The sequence below is a fragment of the Chiloscyllium plagiosum genome, unplaced genomic scaffold (assembly GCF_037043375.1).
Source record: "Chiloscyllium plagiosum isolate Xiang-an unplaced genomic scaffold, Cpla_swu_hap1 HiC_scaffold_11, whole genome shotgun sequence".
In the NCBI taxonomy this organism is placed as follows: Eukaryota; Metazoa; Chordata; class Chondrichthyes; order Orectolobiformes; family Hemiscylliidae; genus Chiloscyllium; species Chiloscyllium plagiosum.
The window spans coordinates 18,954,710-18,975,186 of NW_028270149.1; the positions used below are offsets into that span (position 1 = coordinate 18,954,710).

Genomic DNA, 20,477 nt, shown 5'->3' on the forward strand with positions numbered 1-20,477 from the left:
TCAGCACTTACTTACACTGATTAGTGAACAACTAAAGAGTTTGCCAGGACAGCATGCCAAGCATTGCGGAGGGGTTGGAATCCTCTGTGATCCATTTGGGGCACTCATGAGAGAACACCACCAAAATCTTTTAATCTCACATTCAGAATACAAACAACACTCAGAGGCACTACATGAATCTTAGTGCAGCTGGAGAAATAACCAGTAAAATAACTTTCATAACATTAACAAAGATGATGTGGGTGGATCTGAAAGTAAAAGTTCTGCATATGGCAGGATCTTGTGTAATAACTTCCCAGTATCTGTTATAAAAACAGTAGTTTTAGAGCCAGAAATCAGAAAATGCTCTCCTTTTATCAGAGATAGGGAAGACAATAAATAGAATGGGAAGGAGGGCTCACGTGGTTCTTGGTTTTGAATGGGGATTTTGATTGCACTGTATTGTGCTGGACATTTTAGGAAAACTAACAATATTTATTACAGGCTAATAGCAAAAAGACTAAAGCAATTGATCAAACTTGAGCAACATTGTAGAGACGTGTTAAATGCTGGCCATAATCCGGCCGCATGCCATAAAACCAGCTTACCCTGCACAGTGCCCCATGGGTACTGGCGCGCCTTCATCATCTTGTTCCCAATCTTTATTTCCTCTGTGCTTCCAACTACAGCAAATGGCAAGTGTGCCTGAAATATACAATTTAATAACAGTATGTTAACTGTACTGGTAACAATAGAATCTGTGTTGTACATTATTCTATAAAGGCTTCATAGTTAATATTTTTGAAGACTTAAGTTTTGAAAGATTGCAGAGAAAAGTTGATTCATTTCAAATTGGGTGAAGATACCCCAGTTTCATTTTGAAAAGATCAATGAAAGGACACATTGGGACACTATTTAAAAGGGCAGTTCCAGGAAATCACATGGCTCCAGCTAAATGCTGGAGGTCACCTCACTGGGTTTTAATGGCTACTCTGGTGTTTTTCGGAGAGTGGACATTTTCAGTTCGGGGAACGTGCATTCTTTCCACCATTAATGCGTAGCAGCAGCAAGCAGTGTGTACTATCTACATGATACAGACAGAAATTCATCAGAGACCCTCAGGCAGAACCTTCCTATCGAGGGCCACTTCCATCTAAAAGGACATGGGCAAGAAATACATGGAATATGACCACCTGCAAGTTCCTCTCCAAGCCACTCACCATAGAGACTTAGTAATACACAGCTTTTTTTTTCCAGTGTCATTGGGTCAACATCTAGTAATTCCCTCCCTTACAGCATTGTGAATCTATCCACAGTAGATGGACTGGAGTGGTTCAAAAAGACAGCTCAACACCACCTTCCCCAGGGTGACCAAGTACATGCAATAAATGATGGCTCAGCCAGTGATGTCCACGCCCCACAAGTGTACTTGTTTTTAAAAAAAGGTCTGAACAACAGATTGCTCAGCTCAACTCTACCTTCCTGATGCAGCCTTATTGTGAAACCTGACTGTCCTGTCGAAGAGTGCCTGGAGGATTTCTTTATATTGTTTTGGGGACGTTCACCTAGAGATAACTACATGTCTAGTGTCGTGCCCACATATGGCAGAGCACCAGACTGATGGCTATTGGAACATTCAACATAATGTCTTTTTGGTTTCCTTCAAGAATTAATCATTAATGGCCAAAAGTGTTTTGTCCCCAAAGTAAATCTCTGCAGAGATAAATTAATTTTCCCCTTTAACATGCGATTGCAGTATACAGCTAAATTATACAATCTGAAATTAAACAATAACAGAGGCCTTATGCTGTAGTCACAGCACCCAGTTTGTACAGTATTATTTTTACATTGCTGATGTGATATTGTAAGGAACACATTCACCCAATTATGAGGTGCGTATACTGTATTTTCACATGAAAATGCAATCTTTTTCTTTGTGGAATAAGTTTTGTTTTATAATAAAACAAAAGTGTGTTTAATCAAAGAAGCCTGGTCAAAAGGATCTGAATATTCTATGTCTAATGAAGAGAGTAGATGTGACTGATTATATCAGGACTGAGTAAAACAACTGAATTGACATTGTGACCTGTGGAGCAGGGGGGCTAGAGAAAAACTGTGTGCTCCTCCCATCTCAATCGTAGCATATAGGCCTTGATATTAAATAATATAAGCCGAAAGGAGAGTTATCCAATTAGTTCCACTGCCCCATTCTTTCCTCAAAGTCCTGCAATTTTTCACCTTTTAGTATGCAACCAGTTCCTTTTAAAAGTTATTTCTGAATCTGTTTCACCCTCACTTTCAGACAGTGCCTTCCAGATCATACGCTGCAGAATTAAAGAATTCTCATCTCACCATGGTTACTGACTCACCTGCCAATGCAAGCTTCTTCTCTCCTACTCCACTGAAATCACTCATCACTGGGAGATTTAATGGATATGTTCACAATGACCTTTTGCCCTTAAAAGACAGCAATTCCAAATGTGTAATCGCTCCATATAACTGATGTTCCTCATTGCTTGTCTGATTTTGGTAAAGACTCCTACGGTATTTTCCCAATTTTGTGTTGCCCAGAAATTGACAATATTTCAACAGAGGCCATATCAACTATTTATAAAGAAAAATAATAACTTTCTTGTATTTGTACTGTTTACTTCTGCTTCTAAAATGAATGATCCTATGCAGCTCACCACATACTCAAGGACAAATAGGGGATGGGCAACAAATGCAGGTTCTGCCAACAATGCCCGCACCCCATGAAAGAATTAAAAGAACAAACAGCTTTCACAACTTGCTCAGCCAGTTTTAAAGGTTTATGGTTACTAAGCATGAAGGAATTATCAGAGTGGGATAATCACAAAGTAGCAATTTTCAGTTGTTACATCTTAGATGCATTAAACGTTTTGCAATGTTAAGGGCTTCAAAGCACAAACTCCTTGCAATTGCAGCATGCAGCTAAATTATACACAATTTGAAATTAAACAATAGCAGTGGCACCTAGTTTGTACAGCGTGTTATTTTTACATTGCTAATGTGGTATCATAGTGAACACATTCACCCTATTTGTGAGGTTAGAGCCCAGCTCAAACATCAGACACACATCAATTTTGTCACTCGAGGGCACATTTGACTGATTTTGCAGGCACGGTAGGGACCACAGCGTTGCATTGCGCTTTGAGACGAGGAACAGCTGTGTTCCTTCATGCTCCAATGAAATGTCAGTGCTCATAAACATAAAGTAAACACAGCAGGCACAAGCACGGAATTAAAATGGCAGCAGATTTGGACTTCCTTATTACATCTTTACCATTCAAGAATTTCCTCTCCCAATAATCATAACGTGCATCAAGAAGGCTTTACCATCAATGAAGATGGGAGATGTCAAACAGAATATAAAAAGTCTATGGTGGCAAAATTCCAGACAGATCCTGAGATGAAGAGGGAGAAACAGGTGAGTTGAAGGGGAAGAGAGGAAAGAGACAGAAAAAGCAGGAAAGAGAAACAAAAAAAAAACATCATGTACAACAATTGGAGTCTGTTATAAGTTGCAACTATTACATTCTCCTAATATCAGATTGGAAGGTTAACAGACACACATTGCCTGGGGAGGGTGGGCTGGAGAAATGCAAAGCAGGCAAATTAATATTGCAGTTCAAACTGCAAAGGCCTAGAGCAAAACACACAATCGGCATACTGCATAACTCGAGCAGGTGCACAACCACCAATGTGTTAACAATGAGGTGCAACCAGCAGATTTACCTCAGGCAGAAGGTCCCTGAAATACACAGAATTGAGGCATCCAGAAAATCGCTGAGCTATTGATTTATGGTTCTCCCTGTTCTTAGTGCCAGGGTTATTATTGCTTCATGGCTCACTCCCCTGAGGTTTTTACAATGACCTCATATTTACTTTTATCCATCACCATGCCCAATGTACAAGCCCCTGAACTGGATGAGATGACTGCAGGCTGGCATCTCAGCCAGCCTGGTTCAATTAACAACTGAGTATTCCTTTTGGATAGCAGGTTATACAAATAGCAGGCAGTGGTACCTAATAATAAGCATTCATCCAATTGTTGACAAGAGTGATTTCCACTCCTTTGTGCCAAAACAGGGAGTCGGTTAGCTCAGTTGGCTTGATGGTTAGTTTGTGATGCAGAGTGATGCCAACAGCACGGGTTCAATTCCCACAGCAGCTGAAGTTACCAAGGATAACTTTCTCAACCTCTCCCCTCACTTGAGGCAGGGTGACCCTTCGGTTAAACCACTACCAGTGGTCTCTCTCTCTAAGGAGAATGCAGCTATGTGATCTGGTAGGATTATGGCCACCTTACCCTTTGCCAGTTAGCAACTTCTTTCAATGTTACTATATACCACTATGTTCACTAACAGCCTTGGCAGGCTAAATGCTATTAGCTATTAAGTTCTGTTCAGGAAGTTAACTCACAGAAGAACTGGACCCAGAAAGCCCAATGGTTTAAGAACATAGGAACTAGGAGCAGGAGTAGGCCATTCGGCCCTTCAAGCTCCGCCATTCAATTAGATCATGGCTGATCTTTGCGTGGACTTAGATCCACTTACCCACCCTCTCACTGGATCCTTAATTCGTTTGTTGTTAAAAAAAATCTCCCTTAAAGACATTTACTGAAGTAGCGTCAACTATTTCACTGGGCAAGGAATTCCATAGATTCACAGCCCGCTGGGTGAAGAAGTTGCTTCTCAATTCAGCCCTAAATCTGCTCCCTTTAATCTTGAGGCTATGCCCTCTTGTCCTAGCTTCACCTACCAGTGGAAACATCCTCTCTACTTCTACCTTATCTATTCCCTTCATAATTTGAGATGTTTCTATAAGATACCCCCTAATTCTTCTGACTTCCAATGAATATAATCCCAATGTACTCAGTCTCTCCTCATAAACCAACCCCGTCGACTCCAGAATCAACCTAATGAACGTCCTCTGCGCCCCCTTTAGTGCCAGTACATTCTTTTTCAAGAAAAGGAGACCAAAACTACACACAGTACTCCAGGTGTGGCCTCACCAGCACCTTGTCCAGCTACAACATAACCTCTCTGCTTTTAAATGCAATCCCTTTAGCAATGAAGGACAAAATTCCATTTGCCACCTTAATTACTTGTTGTATCTACAGATCAACCTTCTGTGATTCATGCTCAAGGATACCCAGATCCCTCTGCACAGCAGCATGCTGCAACTTTTTAACCATTCAAGTAATAATTATTTTTACTGTTACCCCAATCAAAATGGATGACTTCACACTTATTTACATTGAGCGGCACGGTAGCTAGCACTGCTGCCTCACAGCGCCAGAGACCCGGGTTCAATTCCTGCCTCAGGCAACTGTCAGTGTGGAGTTTGCATGTTTTCCAGTGTCTGCGTGGGTTTCCTCCGGTTTCCTCCCACAGTCCAAAAATGTGCAGGTCAGGTGAATTGGCCGTGCTAAATTGCCTGTAGTGTTATGTATAGAGGAATGGGTCTGGGTGGGTTGCTCTTCAGAGGGTCGGTGTGGACTTGTTGGGCCGAAGAGCCTGTTTCCACACTGTACGTAATCTAATCTATTCCAAAGGGGAGAGTTTACTGTAGAATATCATTTTAGCAGTAACTTCCTGTTCAAAACTAGCCAACAAAATCTGCATTTTCTCCTCAAAATAAAAGCAGGATATTGCGATGCTAAAAATCTGAAACACAGAAAATGCAAGAGAAACGCAGTAGTCTGGCAGCAGTGGAGACAGAAACAGAGTTACAGTTTTGAGTCTGATAGGATTCTTCTTCAGAAGTTTTGCCAGACCTGCGAGGTTTCTCCTATGTTTCTATCAACATTTTTAGTTATTAATTAAGAGTGAACTTTGCAAACACAAACAAACTACAAAGTGTTTATGAAACAAATCAGAAATCTGCCAACTGTGTAAGTTTCATAATGTTGGGGGAGTCACAAGTTGCTGGACTTTAGCTTTTGCACAAGGTACGTGAATAATTAAACTGTAGGTGAAAGGACAAAGCTCCAGGGAGAAAAAATATTCACACTGTCAAGAATCTGGTCATGCAGCCCCAAAAGGTCACAGATACAGTCCACTGTGTGGAATAAAGGACAGTGATGAAGAAAAGTCAGAGATTAAAAAGACAACAGCAATAATGGCTTGCAAGAAAAAAATGTCAGAGCAATAATTTGGCAGTAGAACAAGTTACTTGCCCAACCCCTGGTCTTAGTCTGTGTTTTTAAATGTAACCTGAAGTATAGACCTCAGTGTAATTTTGTTTTATTTATCCACGGGATGTGAGTGTCACTGTCTGAACCAGAATTTATAGCATGTCCCTTGTTGCCCTTGAGGTGATGGTGGTTAGCTGCCTTCTTGAACCCCTGCAGTCCAAGTAGGTTGACCCATAATGGCCTTAGGAAGAGAATTCTAGGATTTTGACCTAGTGACAATGAATGGGCATCAATATTTCTCAGTGAGGATGCAGAGTGGCTTGGAGAGGAATTTGCAGGTCCTGGCACAGTCATGTATATGCTGCTGTTGTCTGTCCATTTGGAAGTGGGTTTGGAAGGCACTGTCTAAAGATCTTTGGTGAATGTTGTGGTTCTGTTCGCTGAGCTGGAAATTTTTGTTGCAAACGTTTCGTCCCCTGTCTAGGTGACATCCTCAGTGCTTGGGAGCCTCCTGTGAAGCGCTTCTGTGGTGTTTCCTCTGGCATTTATAGTGGCCTGTCCCTGCCGCTTCCGGTTGTCAGTTTCAGCTGTCTGCTGTAGTGGCCGGTATATTGGGTCCAGGTCAATGTGTTTGTTGATGGAGTTTGTGGATGAGTGCCATGCTTCTAGGAATTCCCTGGCGTTCTTTGTTTGGCTTGCCCTATAATGGAACACCCATGGGCTCACTGATCTCTGGACTCATAGCAGAAGCAGTAATGCAAAGGTTCGAACAAACAGTCTTACCACAAACTCGGTCAGATATGTTGATGACACCTTTGTAATCATTAAAAACACAGAAATAGAGAAAACACATCGGATCATCAACGCCACACTCACAGGAATCCGATTCACGAGAGAAGAAGAAGAAAAGGATAACCAACTCCCATTCCTAGATGTGATGGTACAGAGAACACCGAACGGAGAATTCACCACAAAGGTATACAGGAAAGCCACACACACAGACCAAGTCCTGAACTATGAAAGCAACCACCCCAACACACACAAACGAAGTTGCATCAAGACACTATTCAAAAGGGCCACAACACACTGCAGCACACCAGAACTGCAAAAAGAGGAAGAGGAACACCTGTACAAGGTATTCGCCAAAAACGGATACCCGCGCAATTTCATCAACAGATGCCTAAGAGAAAGACAACGGAACGAGGACATGCCGCAACCCAAAGGACTAGCCACACTACCATACATCAGGAGCATTTCAGAACTGACAGCCAGACTACTGCGACCACTAGGACTTATAACAGCACACAAACCAACAGCCACCCTTAGACAACAACTCACCAGAACGAAGGACCTGATACCCAGCATGAGCAAAACTAATGTAGTGTACAAAATCCCATGCAAGGACTGCACAAAACACTATACAGGACAAACAGGAAGCCAGCTAACGATCCGCATCCATGAACATCAACTAGCCACGAAACGACACGATCAGCTATCCTTAGTAGCCACACACGCAGACGACAAGCAACATGAATTCGACTGGGACAACACTACCATTGTAGGGCATGCCAAACAGAGCCAGGGAATTCCTAGAAGCATGGCACTCATCCACAAACTCCATCAACAAATACATCGACCTGGACCCAATATACCAACCACTACAGCGGACAGCTGAAACTGACAACCGGAAGCGGCAGGGACAAGCCACTATAAATGCCGGAGGAAACACCACAGAAGCGCTTCACAGGAGGCTCCCAAGCACTGAGGATGTCACCTAGACAGGGGACGAAACGTTTGCAACAAAAATTTCCAGCTCGGCGAACAGAACCGCAACAACGAGCACCCGAGCTACAAATCTTCTCCCAAACTTTGATCTTTGGTGAATTTTGTTAGTACACACTGCCGGTACGGAGCTTCAGTGGTACAGGGAGCGGTTGTGCCGTAAATCAAATGGGCTACTTTGTCCTGGATGGTGTCAAGCTTCTTGAGCGTTGTTGGAGCTGCATTCACCCAGGCAAGTGGACACCCCTGACCTATGCCTTGTAGATGATGGACGGGCTTTAGGGAGGCAGATGGGGAGTTACTCACCACAGTATTCCTAGCCTTTGACCTGCTCTTTTAGCCACTGTATTTATGTTGAAAGTCTAATTGATTTTCTGGTCAACGGCAGCCCCCAGGATGTTGCGAATGGGGAACTCAGTGATGCTAACACCACTGAATATCAAGGGGTGGTGGTTTATTATTAGAGATGGTCATTGCCGGGCAATTGTGCAATGCAAATCTTACTTGTCACTGGTCAATACAAGCCTAGATATTGTCCAGATCTTGTTGCATTTGATCATGGACTGCTTCATTGTCTGAAGAGTTGTGAACAGTATTGCATAATCATCCATGAACATCTCCATTTCTGATCTTATGATGAACAGAGGTCATTGATGAAGCAGCTGAAGACAGCACAGGATATTGCAATGAGGAACTCCTGCAGAAATGTCCTGGATTTGAATGACTGATCTCCAAAAACTAACATCTTCCTATGTGCCAGGTATGATTCCAGCTAGCACATGTTTGCTCCCTGATATCCACTGAATCTAGTTTTACCAGGGTTCCTTGATACCACCCTCAGTCAAACGCAGCCTTGATGTCAAGGGCTGTCACTCTCACCTCACCTGTGGAATTCAGCCGTTTTGTCCATGCTTGAACCAAAGCTATTAGGAGGTCAGGAGCCGAGTGGCTCTAGTGGAACTCAAGCTGGGTGTCACTCAGCAGGTGGTGTTTGATAGCACTGCTGATGACACCTTCCATCACTTTACGGTAGAAGACCGATATGGGGATAATTGGCCAGGTTTGATTTGTCCTGCTTTTTTATATATAGGACATACTTTGGCATTCATCTGACAATATGGAAAATTGCCCACGTTGTAACTGTACTGGAAGAGCTTGGTAGGTGAGTGGCAAGTTCTTGAGCACAAGTCTTCAGTACTATTGCCAGGATGTTGCCAGGGCTCATAGCCTTTGTAGCATCCAGTGCATCCAACAGTTGATATCATGCGGAGTAAACTGAATTGGTTGAAGACTGGTATCTACGATTCTGAGGACCACTGGAGACAGAGATATATCATCCACTCGGCACTTCCAGCTGAAGATTGTGCAAATGCTTCAGCTTTGTCCTCTGCACTGATGGCTGGGCTTTTTCACCACTAAGGAGGAGGATATTTGTGGAGCCTCCTGTTCCAGTGAGTTATCTAACTGTCCACCATTATTCACGACTGGATGTGGCAGGACTTCAGAGCTTAGATCCGATCCTCCAACTGTGGGACTGCTTAGCTCTGTCTATCACTTGCTATTTGGCAAGGATGTAGTCTTGTTTGTCTAGCTTCACCAGGTTGACACCTATTTGTAAGTATGACTGGTGCCGCTCCTGACATCCTCTCCATTGAACCAGGGTTGATCCCCTGGCTTGACGTTAATAGTTGAGTGGGGGATATGCCAGGCCATGAGGTTGCAGATTGCGCTGGGGTACAATTCTGCTGCTGTTGATGGCCACAGCTAAATTAGAATGCCCAGCAACTCAAAACAATAGTAAACATGAGGGGAAGCTGTTAATACACAATGTGTGCAACTTATGACTACCATATTGCAAAATTGTAAAACAACTGACAGATTGTATAGACTCAAAAATAATGAGCAGTGAATAAATGAATAACTGAATGGCACAAGTAATTTAATGGGTGGTATTGTAAGCTTAAACAAGAAACCCAGAGGTTGAGAGTTCAACTCCCAGAGTAGCAAGGTGCGACTTTCAAATCAATAAAGTTGGTAAATATGATATTTCGAAAAGTGGCATCAATTGTGCTGCAAATTTAGAATATGCCAAAAATGCTCAGCAATTCATGGTAGCATTTGTGGATAGTGGTTCTTGATTAAAATTCATCAGACTGAAAAATTAATTTCTGTTTCTTCCTCCACAGATGCTGCCTGGTTTGCTGAGTATTAGCAGATTTCCCATGTTTCACTGAATTTCACTTTTCCAGTATCTGCAGCATTTGCTTTTGGGTCTTGAAAATCTGCATGGCTCCATGTCTACCAGGACAGGGAATGTGCCCCATGCTAAAAACCTAACTGAAATTTCATATCACTAAATCTGCACTCTGTTCAACTTCGTCATGATTTCTGACACCCCAAGTTAAAACAAATTGAAAGCCTGCAGCGTAACAATCAACAGTTCACAGCGTTTATGATACATGTTCGGAATTCTGCCCAGTTTCGGTCTTAAACAACTCTTCCACAAGATATTGGCAGCAAAATCACTTCTTCACGCAGTTAGCATGCTAACATTTTACCAATTTGTCAAATGATGTACAGTGCACTAGATTGGGTACATGCCAGTTTATATGCCCCTTGCCAAATTTTCACTTCAATGGCAACTTCTATTCTGCCACCCTCTTCCTATGAGCCAGAATATGTGCTATGTTCACTTATGTTCACTTATAGACAGATCACGATGCATTAATTTGGCAGATGACAATTTCTGGTTCTGTCTGAAATTAAAATAAAACTCCAGAAAACTCACATTCATTGTTCCGTTGATCTCTGCTACTGTCTCATCATCTGTTGGGAACTGGTAAATCTGCACTCCATTGCTCACCAACTCACTCATTATCTTGATCTTGAATTTCTGGAGTTCATTCTTGGAGATGGAATCGGCTTTAGCAATGATTGGGATGATATTGACCTGAAGAACACAGTGGAAAGGATGGGTTTACACAGTTTACAGGTTTACACGATGCAACCCTTTCAGGTCATATATACACAAAGTAAAAAGTACTGCAAATGAAAAGAGGAGTTAGAGGTATATGTTTCCATGGCAGTTTGTTACAGACAGGGAGCTGAACCTCCCCAGTTACAATTTGTCAGGAGATGAGAGAAAGAAGGAGCGTGAGGTCAGCAGTCAGAAAAGAATCTATCACCACAATGAAATACCAGGGTCACCTGGAGTTAAAAAAAAACAAAGTGCTGGAGAAACTCAGCAGGCATTGTGGAGACAGAAACAAAGGTAATGTTTCGAGTCCAGTATGATTCGTCTTTGGTTTCGAAGAGTCACTGGATTTAAAACTCTGCTCCCCTCTCCACAGATGCTGTCAGAGCCACTGAATATTTTTCAGCACTTTGTTTTATTGCAGATTTCCAGTAACCCTTGCATTTTGCTTTCCATTAAGGATCATCCTGTTCTAATCCAGAATCTATGGAAATAGAGTCCTAAGAGTCATACATCATGGAAACAGATGCTTCGGTCCAACCAGTCCATGCTGATCATAATCCCAAACTAAACTAGTCTCACCTGCCTGCTCCTGGCCCATATCCCTTCAAACATTTCCTATTCATGTCCTTATCCAAATAGCTTTTAGATGTTGTAACTGAACCCACATCCACCACTTTCTCAGGAAGTTCATTCCACAAGCAAACTACCCGTGTAAACAAATTTCCCCCTCCTGTCTTTTTTTTAAAAAAAAATCTCTCTCCTCTAACCTTAAAAATGTGTCCCTTAGTCACCACTTCCCTAGGACGGGGGATTTCAAGACTATCATTAACTTTATCAATACCTCTCATTATTTCATAAACTCCAATAAAGGTAGTCTCTCAACATCCTTCGCTACAGTGAAAGAAATCCCAGCCTTTCTTTATAACCCAAACCTTCCTTAACCGGCAACATCTTGGTAAATCTCTTCTGAACCCACTCCAGCTTAATACTATCCTTCCTCTAACAGGGTAACCAGAACTGAACACTGTACTCCAGAACATCAATATCTGATACAACCTCAACATGATCTCCCAACTCCTATATTGTACTCAAAGGACTGAGCAATGAGGGCAAGCGTTGGTAGGTCACTTAATGATAGAACTCTTAAGTTACATTTTAGGCCGGGCAGTAGAAAAAAGAGAAGAGGGAATTCTGCATTATTCTGGTCTTTCCACCTCAAATTAAGTGTGGGAATAGTTGAATGCTTCTTTATTCCTAACGCAATAAAGAAGCATCTTAAGACTTAGTTCTGGATGAGGCAGAACGGGAGAATAGGAATGTAATTGTCTGCAGACAGAGTCTAATGTTGGGAGGACTGAGGATACAAGCATTGCAAAATGTGAACAGACAAGGGCTTCAGAAAAACACGGCTGAGAAGTGACATCAATCTAAAAGGTCTCTACAAGAATGAACAGTCTGGCAGGACAGATGTCTTCACTCGTCAGACAATCCAAAACAATGGGTTATAAGAATTCACTCATAAATGCAGAATATAAAGAGAAACCTCTGGACTAAAGAGTGCTGAGAATATGCGACTCACGACCCTAAAAAATATTTAAGAGGAATTTAGAAAATTAAGGTGCATTTAAGGGGACGTTAGCCAAGGGGTTAAGAATATTATGATATGCTGATGAGAGTGAGGAGCTGGAGGACCATACAGAGCACAAACACTGGCATAGATCAGTTGTGATGTGGAAGTGCTGGTGTTGGAATGGGGTTGACAAGCTGAGAAGTCACATGACACCAGATTATAGTCCAACGGGTTTATTTGAAATCACAAGTTTTCAGAGTGCTGTTCCTTTTTTACTTGAGTCGAGTCAAATAGCCAGTTTGTGCGTCATACATTTCACACATGCCCTGTCCACCTATGAATGATGCTGTAGAGTTACCCTGGAGCTCCATTGATAACTTATCAGTTAATGATTACAGTGGGCAGATTAAATAAAATTAGCAAAAAAAAAAAAAATGTTCTGAGAGAAGGTATTAAATGTTTGATAGAGGCTTGCATTCCTCAAACAGGTCAAACTCTCTCTTCTGTTATCTCAGCAGAAGGTAAAAACAACCAGGTCACTAGAGTGACATTTATGATGCTCCAAAGTGAAATTGTTCATGTCTGAGATAGTATTGACCGCTGAATGAATTATTTGAGGAGAAAGTGAGGTCTGCAGATGCTGGAGATCAGAGCTGAAAATGTGTTGCTGGAAAAGCGCAGGTCAGGCAGCATCCAGGGAACAGGATGCCCGAAACGTCGATTCTCCTGTTCCCTGGATGCTGCCTGACCTGCTGCGCTTTTCCAGCAACACATTTTCAGCTCCGAATGAATTAGACATGCGGTCTCTGCTGCATCCCCTTCAAGGTAAGCCCCCAGGTCTAGGTGGTTGGTAAAAGAGGTGGGCAGCCTGCTCTTGCTTCAATGCCAATGGGAAATGGTAATCCCAGTAGCAGGCAGAGAGTCCAATATGGTACCCAACATTTGCCCTCTCCTTTGCCAATTTTTTGACAGCCCAGTCATTAAGATACAGCATGATGTCATTTAGATAAAGTGATTTGCAAAAAACTTCCAGTTTTAGTTCTTTAGGTAGAATTGTCTCCTACAACAGTGAGAGAAACTGTTTCACATACAGTCAAACCCATCTTGTTGGGCTCAAAGCCTACAACCCCGCACAAACCAGATAACAATTTCATTCCAAGGAACCAGAAAAAGCGAGCTAATATTGGAAGCAATGTCGAACACATCTTAAAATAGGAGGTAGATACAATCCTATGTATTGGAGGACATGCTTAGTGCTGACAGTGAGTGTAAAGGAAAAATTGGAACTGTTGGAATGATCCTGCAATCCTACACTTACAGGAGATACTGGTCAAAGAGATGGGACAGGTAAAAACAAGGACTGCAGATGCTGGAAACCAGAGTCTAGATTAGAGTGATGCTGGAAAAGCACAGCAGGTCAGGCAGCATCTGAGGAGCAGGAAAATCGACATTTCAGGCAAAAGCCCTTCATCAGGTGGGACACCAGACCCATAGCCCTAAGTGGTCTAACCTGCATTCCCTGTGTGACTATGACTTAGAGTTACCCAAAGTATTCTATTCCCTTTCCTTCATCTCAAAAACACAAACATTTAACTTTGGCAAAAAAAACAAAGTGGGATTCAGAACAGCAGATTCAATGCAAAATAATGAGGTTAAGAGTTTAAAGTTGACAGTACATGCCAGCTTTAATTGGCTTTCATTCCCACATTCCAAACAAACATTCTGGTTAATCAGCTTGCGATCTTTCACATAACGGCCACTCACATTCTTTGGAAAGGCAAAATAACCTCAAGAGTGAAGGAGAGAGAAATTAGGATATCAATCAAATTGTTATTGTTTTCATGTCCATCTGGAATGTAGATTATGGACTATCAGCTCAACGAACAAAGTGCAGCAAACAGGAAGCACAAGTAGGACTTCAAACATTTTCTAAATAACATGACTGATCAACCACGAGGCACTGGAATCATCTCTGCAAATTTTTCATTACTTATTTATTCTCGCCTTGGAGCCGATTTCACGATAGGCAACAGACCCCAAATAAAGTTCTCCCAAGATCTCTGCCATCATTACTTAATAACTACCACTCCCCAAATGAACAGGAGCAAGTCAGTCAACTGATCTTTTTGGATATGGCACAGGAAAGGGAATACAGCACCTCCAGTGTCCCAGTTGCTCAGTTTGAACAGTAGTCAATGCCTTTGTTAGAATTGTTACCTTCGTGTCACTTAAGCAGGGTTATACCCCGGTGCAACAGTCATGATTATATCCTTGAGTCAGTTCAGGTATAGTGATCGAATGTATAAGTTGCTTTTTTGTTTAAAAAAAAATGGTTCATGGGATTTGAGCATCACTGGCTAAGCCAGCATTTATTGCCTTCCCCTAATTGCTTAACTTCATTTCAGAAGGCAGTGAAAAGTCACCCATGTTGCTGTGGATCTGAAGTTTCACATTGGCCAGACCAGGATGTCAGATATCCTTCCCTAAAGAACATTAGTGAACCAGATGGATTTTTACATGATCACCACTAGATATGCTCTTAAATTAGCTTTTTTAAACAAAGTCAAATGTTTAAATCAAAAGTGCAACACAGTGACTCAGTGATTAGAACTGCTGCCTTACAGCACCAGGAACTAGAGTTCAATTCCACCAGAGGGCAACTGTCTGTATGCAATTTGCACACATTCTCCCAGTGTCTGCATGGGTTTCCTCCGGGTGCCTCAGTTTCCTCCCACAGTCCAAAGTGGAGCAGGTTAGGTTGATTGCCCATGCTAAATTGCCCACAGTGTCCAGGGGTGCGCAGGCTAAGATTAGCCTTAGGAAATGCTGGGTTACAGGGATAGGATAATGGGGTGGATCTGGGTGGGATGTTCTTTGGAGGGTCAGTGTGGACTCAAATGGGCCGAATGGCCTGCTTCCGCACTGTAGGAATTCTATGATGAAATGCAAATTTCACAATCTAAAGTGGTTGGAATTTGAACCCATAACCCCAGAACATGCGCCTGGCATTCTCATTAATAGCCCAGTGACATTACCTCTTTATCGCCGCCTCCCTGAAAGAGAGATGAGTGGTGTAGAGTGCAAAGTCAAGTCTGAGTTTAACTTGCTAAGGACTCAGGCATTCTGGTAAAGTGCATTGGATCCAACATCACTAATTATAGCCTGCTATTTGCATGGAATCTCATGGTCTGAAAGATTGTGCATGGCAACAACAGCATCAGAAAGTTACAATTATGAGATGTTCTTAAGGAGAGAGGGCTGTTCGTTCTCTTTGAGAAAGACAGGCAGTTTATTACTAAGGAAAATATTCAAAGGGAACAGGAGTTAAACCCAGGCATCGGGGCAAGAGAGTCAGACAGAATTTTTATTCATATCTGACAAGTAATATATTTGCAGAGTGAGATGTTTGAAAAGATCATAGGGTATACGAAGAATTGGAAATACCATCGCACTATTAGTTTCTGATCATGAGAATGATTGACAAGGGAGGAAACGTGGTAATTGTGGGAATTGCTGGCTTTGGGTTTTACAATCCTCCTTAGACTCAGGGCTAGTGCCAGAGGGATGGAGAATTGATATGCTTTTGTTCAAAACAAAAAACAAGGTCTGTCCAGACACGACAGCTGCAAACATTCTGGGGTTATGTCATTACAGGTTTGTGGTATGTTAATCTGCAAATGTGATGAGGATGCTCCCCCTCACCTTGCTGTCCAATTTTTTCATGGTCACCAAATCGAGCGACTTTAAAGAATGGCCAGTGGGAGCGATGAAGTACAGGCAGACATGGATCCGACTGTCGTGGTAGTTGTGCAGCGTTCGTTTGATCTTCAGCTCTTCCTGCAGGTAGGCTTCAAACTGAGCATCGATAAACTCTACGATAGACTTGTAGCTGCAGAATGAGAGGTCACAACTTTTAATTTGATCTTTCAGTTGGATAGAGCACAAAAAAGGGAACGATTACATTTCCTGCTGACTTACAAGGAAGACCAAATGGGAAGACAACAAACAGTGGTGTACCAGGAAGAGTGGAGGCTACATCAGGGCTGGCTCCTCTCACTGTCATGTCTCAGTCAACAAGAGAGTGTTGGACTGGCACAAGCCAGCAACATACATCCAGCATTCCGTTTCCATTCCAGGCTCCCACATGACAGAGACAGAGGTGAGCACAATTTAACTTGGGTACTCCCAAATGGTCCATGCTCCAGGCTGCCAATTGAAGTTCAATTACCGGTGAGGAATTGGGCTTGCTTTCCTGGAGCAAGGAACACATGATTGCTCTGGATGTTGTCATACTCTGAACAAAATGTTAGGTGATAAGACAAGGGAACTTATCATTGAATCCCTACAGTGTGGAAAAAGGTCATTTGGACTAACAAATCCACATGACCCTCTGAAGATCATCCCATCCAGATCGATTCCCCGACCCTATTATTCTACATTCCCCCTACTAATGCACCTAACCTATACATCCCTGAACTCTATGGGCAATTTAGCATGGCCAAGTTACCTAATCTGCACACCTTTGGACTGTGGGAGGAAACCAGAGCACCCAGAGGAAATTTGTGCGAACAGGGGGAGAATATGCAAACTCCACACATACCCAGGTCCCTGGCGCTGTGAGGCTGCAGCGCTAATCACTGAGCCCCTGTGCTTATGATTGGAAGAGGCCATTGGACGTAATGATGATCACTTCTCCAGCACTCAAAACATCACAACGTTCAAAGTTATGGGACCAAGTGCTGGGAAGTATCACTATTTTGGATTTAGTGTGGTACAGACTCAATCAGCTGAAGGGCCTCTATTGTACTGTATAATTCTACAACTCTCATAATACCCCATTGTATTGGAAACTGCTCTAACATTGTCACCTTCCTTTGGGTATTTACCTGGTAAATTATTTTAAACATTTAACACACTGAGTAAACCTATAAGCCTATAGGATGTTCTAAATTTAGTATTTATTGTTTTTATTCGCTGGGAATTCTGCAGCAATAATCTGGTGCATTCTTCCTGTGTTACTTCATATTTTAAATACTTCACTGAACTTCAGAACTTTTCTTTTGGAAAAGGGGTAGATACGGCCATCACTAGCTCAACTCGCTCTTACTGCCCCATCCCTATTGACATTGAGAAGGTGAAGCTTCCAAATCCAGACAAGTCTGTGTAATCCACAGTCAATATTTATATGATTTGGAAATGCCAGTGTTGGACTGGGGTGTACAAAGTTAAAAACCACACAACACCAGGTTATGGTCCAATAGGTTTAATTGGAAGCACTAGCTTTCAGAATGCTGCTCCTTCATCAGTAGTTGTGGGGTATAAGATTGTAAGACACTGAATTTATAGCAAAAGTTTACAGTGTGATGTAACTGAAATTATACATTGAAAAATACCTTGATTGTTTGTTAAGTCTCTCATCTGTTAGAATGACCATGATAGTTTTACTTCTTTCATATGTAAATCACAAAACCTTTTTTAAATGTTACATTCTCAGGTGAACTTTAACAATTGGTGTCAGGCCTGATAATGTATTGGGTATTAGCATGCTGTCTGTGCCATGATGTTTAGACTGGTGCTAATCTAAAAAAATGAATTAACTGAATCTTACATGGATTCATGCAGTTTTTGAGCAAAGTACAGGGTGACTGTGCCCAATGCTGACCATATTTCCTCAATAAATCTAGTCCCATTTGCCAGCATTTGGCACATATCTCTCTAAGGAAAAAGTGAGGACTGCAGATGCTGGAGATCAGAGCTGAAAATGTGTTGCTGGAAAAGCGCAAGTCAGGCAGCATCCAAGGAGCAGGAGAATCGATGTTTCGGGCATGAGCCCTTCTTCAGGAGGGCTTCTTCAGGTGAGAATAGATTCCTGAAGAAGGGCTCATGCCCAAAATGTCGATTCTCCTGCTCCTTGGATGCTGCCTGACCTGCTGCACTTTTCCAGCATATCTCTCTAAACTCTTCCTATTTATATACCCATCCAGATGACTTTTAAATGCTGGACCTTGTCTATTGTCCTATCCATGCCCCTTATAATTTTATAAACCTCTATAAAGGTCACCCCATAGCCTCCGAAGCTCCAGGGAAAACAGCCCCAGCCTCTCCCTTTAGCTCAAATCCTCCAACCCTGGCAACATCCTTGTAAATCTTTTTTGAACCCTTTTCAGGTTTCACAACATCCTTCTGATAGGAAGACCAGAATTGCACGCAATATTCCAAAATTGGCCTTACCAATGTCATGTACAGCTCCAACATGACCTCCCGACTTATCTACTCAATACTCTGCCCAATAAAGGTGTAAAGAATACTACTTTCTCTATCTGTCCACCTGTGACTCTACTTTCAAGGAACTGTGAACCTACAAACGGCAATCCTATGTGAAACCTCACCAAGACCATTATTACTGAATTGTGCGATTTTGGGTTTGTATTATGGGACGAGTTGAAAGAGTCCAGAGCAGATTCTCTGTGATACTGCCTAGGAGGAACAGCACAACCATGTGGAAATACTTTTTTTTTCCCCAAAAGAAATTGTTTTCATTAGAACTGAGGAAAATGAGGAGGTGGTTTGATACACATTTGAGATGCAAAATGGAAGACTTAAAATTTTGAAAAATTTACTCCAGGGAGGTTGGTATAGTTAGCTGGGCCAGCATTTACTGGCAATCCCTAATTGCGCAGAAGGCAGTTAAGAGACAACCATGCTGCTGTGGGTCAGGAATCACATGTAGGCCATACCAGGTAAGGATGGCAGTTTCTTTCCCTAAAGAATATTAGTCAACCAAAATAGGTTTTTCAGGTAAAGAACAGCAGTTTTGTAGTGGTCATTGGACTCTTCATTTCAATTTTTTTTATTGAATTCAAATTCAATGTTCTGCCAAGTGGGATTTGATTCCAGGTCTGGATAAATCGTCTAGCAATGATACCACAAGGCAACTGAAGAGCTGTAAAATCTTTTAAGATGTTGAAAGAGATGCAAGGTGACAAATGAAAACAAGTTCTTTGAATTATATTGCTGACCCTTCAGTGTTACTGATTTAAAATCCTAGAACTTTGTAATGGCATTGTGGGTCTACCTACAGCAAATGGACTGCAGCAGTTCAAGAAATCAGTTCACCCCCTACCCCACTCCTCAAGGGCTACTAGGGGCGAGTAACAAATGGTGGCCCAGGCAGTGATACCCACTTCCATTGAATAAGTTAAAACAAAATGTGCAGACGAGAGAGATCCTGACATCAATCGCTTTACTGACCCCAGTCAGTCAATGCTTAGTTAGCTTGCCTAATCAAGGCAACAGTGAGAATAGTGTGAGTAGGGCAGATTACTGATCTTTGCGACTGTTTGCCGACCACAAAGCCAATTTGTAAAACTGGTCACATTCGCTTACGGATCAAAATATTAAGTTGTGGTGGAATCGGATGACGCAGTTTTAATTTACAAACTGACTGAGAAAATATTCACTAATGTTGCCAGGGTTAGAGGGTTTGAACTATCTGAAGAGGCTGAATAAGCTGGGGCTATTTTCCAAAGAGCATTGGTGGCTGAGGGGTGACCTTGTAGAGGTTTATAAAGTCATGAGGGGCGTGGATAAGGTCAAGGTCTTTTCCCCGGTGTGGGAGTGTCCAAAACTAGAGGGCATAGGTTTAGGGTGAAAGGGGAAAGATATAAGAGAGACCTAAGGAGCAACTTTTTCACGCAGAGTGTGGTACGTGTATGAAATGAGCTGCCAGAGGAAGTGGTGGAGGCTGGTACAATTATAGCATTTAAAAGGCATCTGGATGAGTATATGAATAGGAAGGGTTTGGAGGGATATGAACTCAACACCCCCCCCAAAACAATCATTATTGCTTTTCTATTTTTGAAAATATGACCTTTCTCATTTATTGACATGGAATTTAAGCTAACAATTTTCTTGCCCATTTCAATATTTTATCAACATTCAGTTCTTTGAATTATTGACCATAACTAGTTGTATTATCTGGTGCAAGTGTCTCGGAGATGTTCCCTAAA

The 20,477-nt window shown here is 42.1% G+C and overlaps 1 protein-coding gene across 4 annotated transcripts in view; it reads right to left on the bottom strand.

The window, feature by feature from the left end:
• Positions 1–20,477, bottom strand: part of septin6 (septin 6) — an 82,527-nt gene that overhangs the window by 14,760 nt on the left and 47,290 nt on the right. For all 4 annotated transcript variants that reach the window (XM_043705086.2, XM_043705084.2, XM_043705087.2 and 1 more), the window contains exons 4-6: positions 16,171–16,357; positions 10,710–10,871; positions 588–684 (exon numbers count right to left, since the gene is read on the bottom strand). In XM_043705086.2, the coding sequence (XP_043561021.1) occupies positions 588–684; positions 10,710–10,871; positions 16,171–16,357 (446 nt within the window). The remainder of the gene's footprint in view (positions 1–587; positions 685–10,709; positions 10,872–16,170; positions 16,358–20,477) is intronic.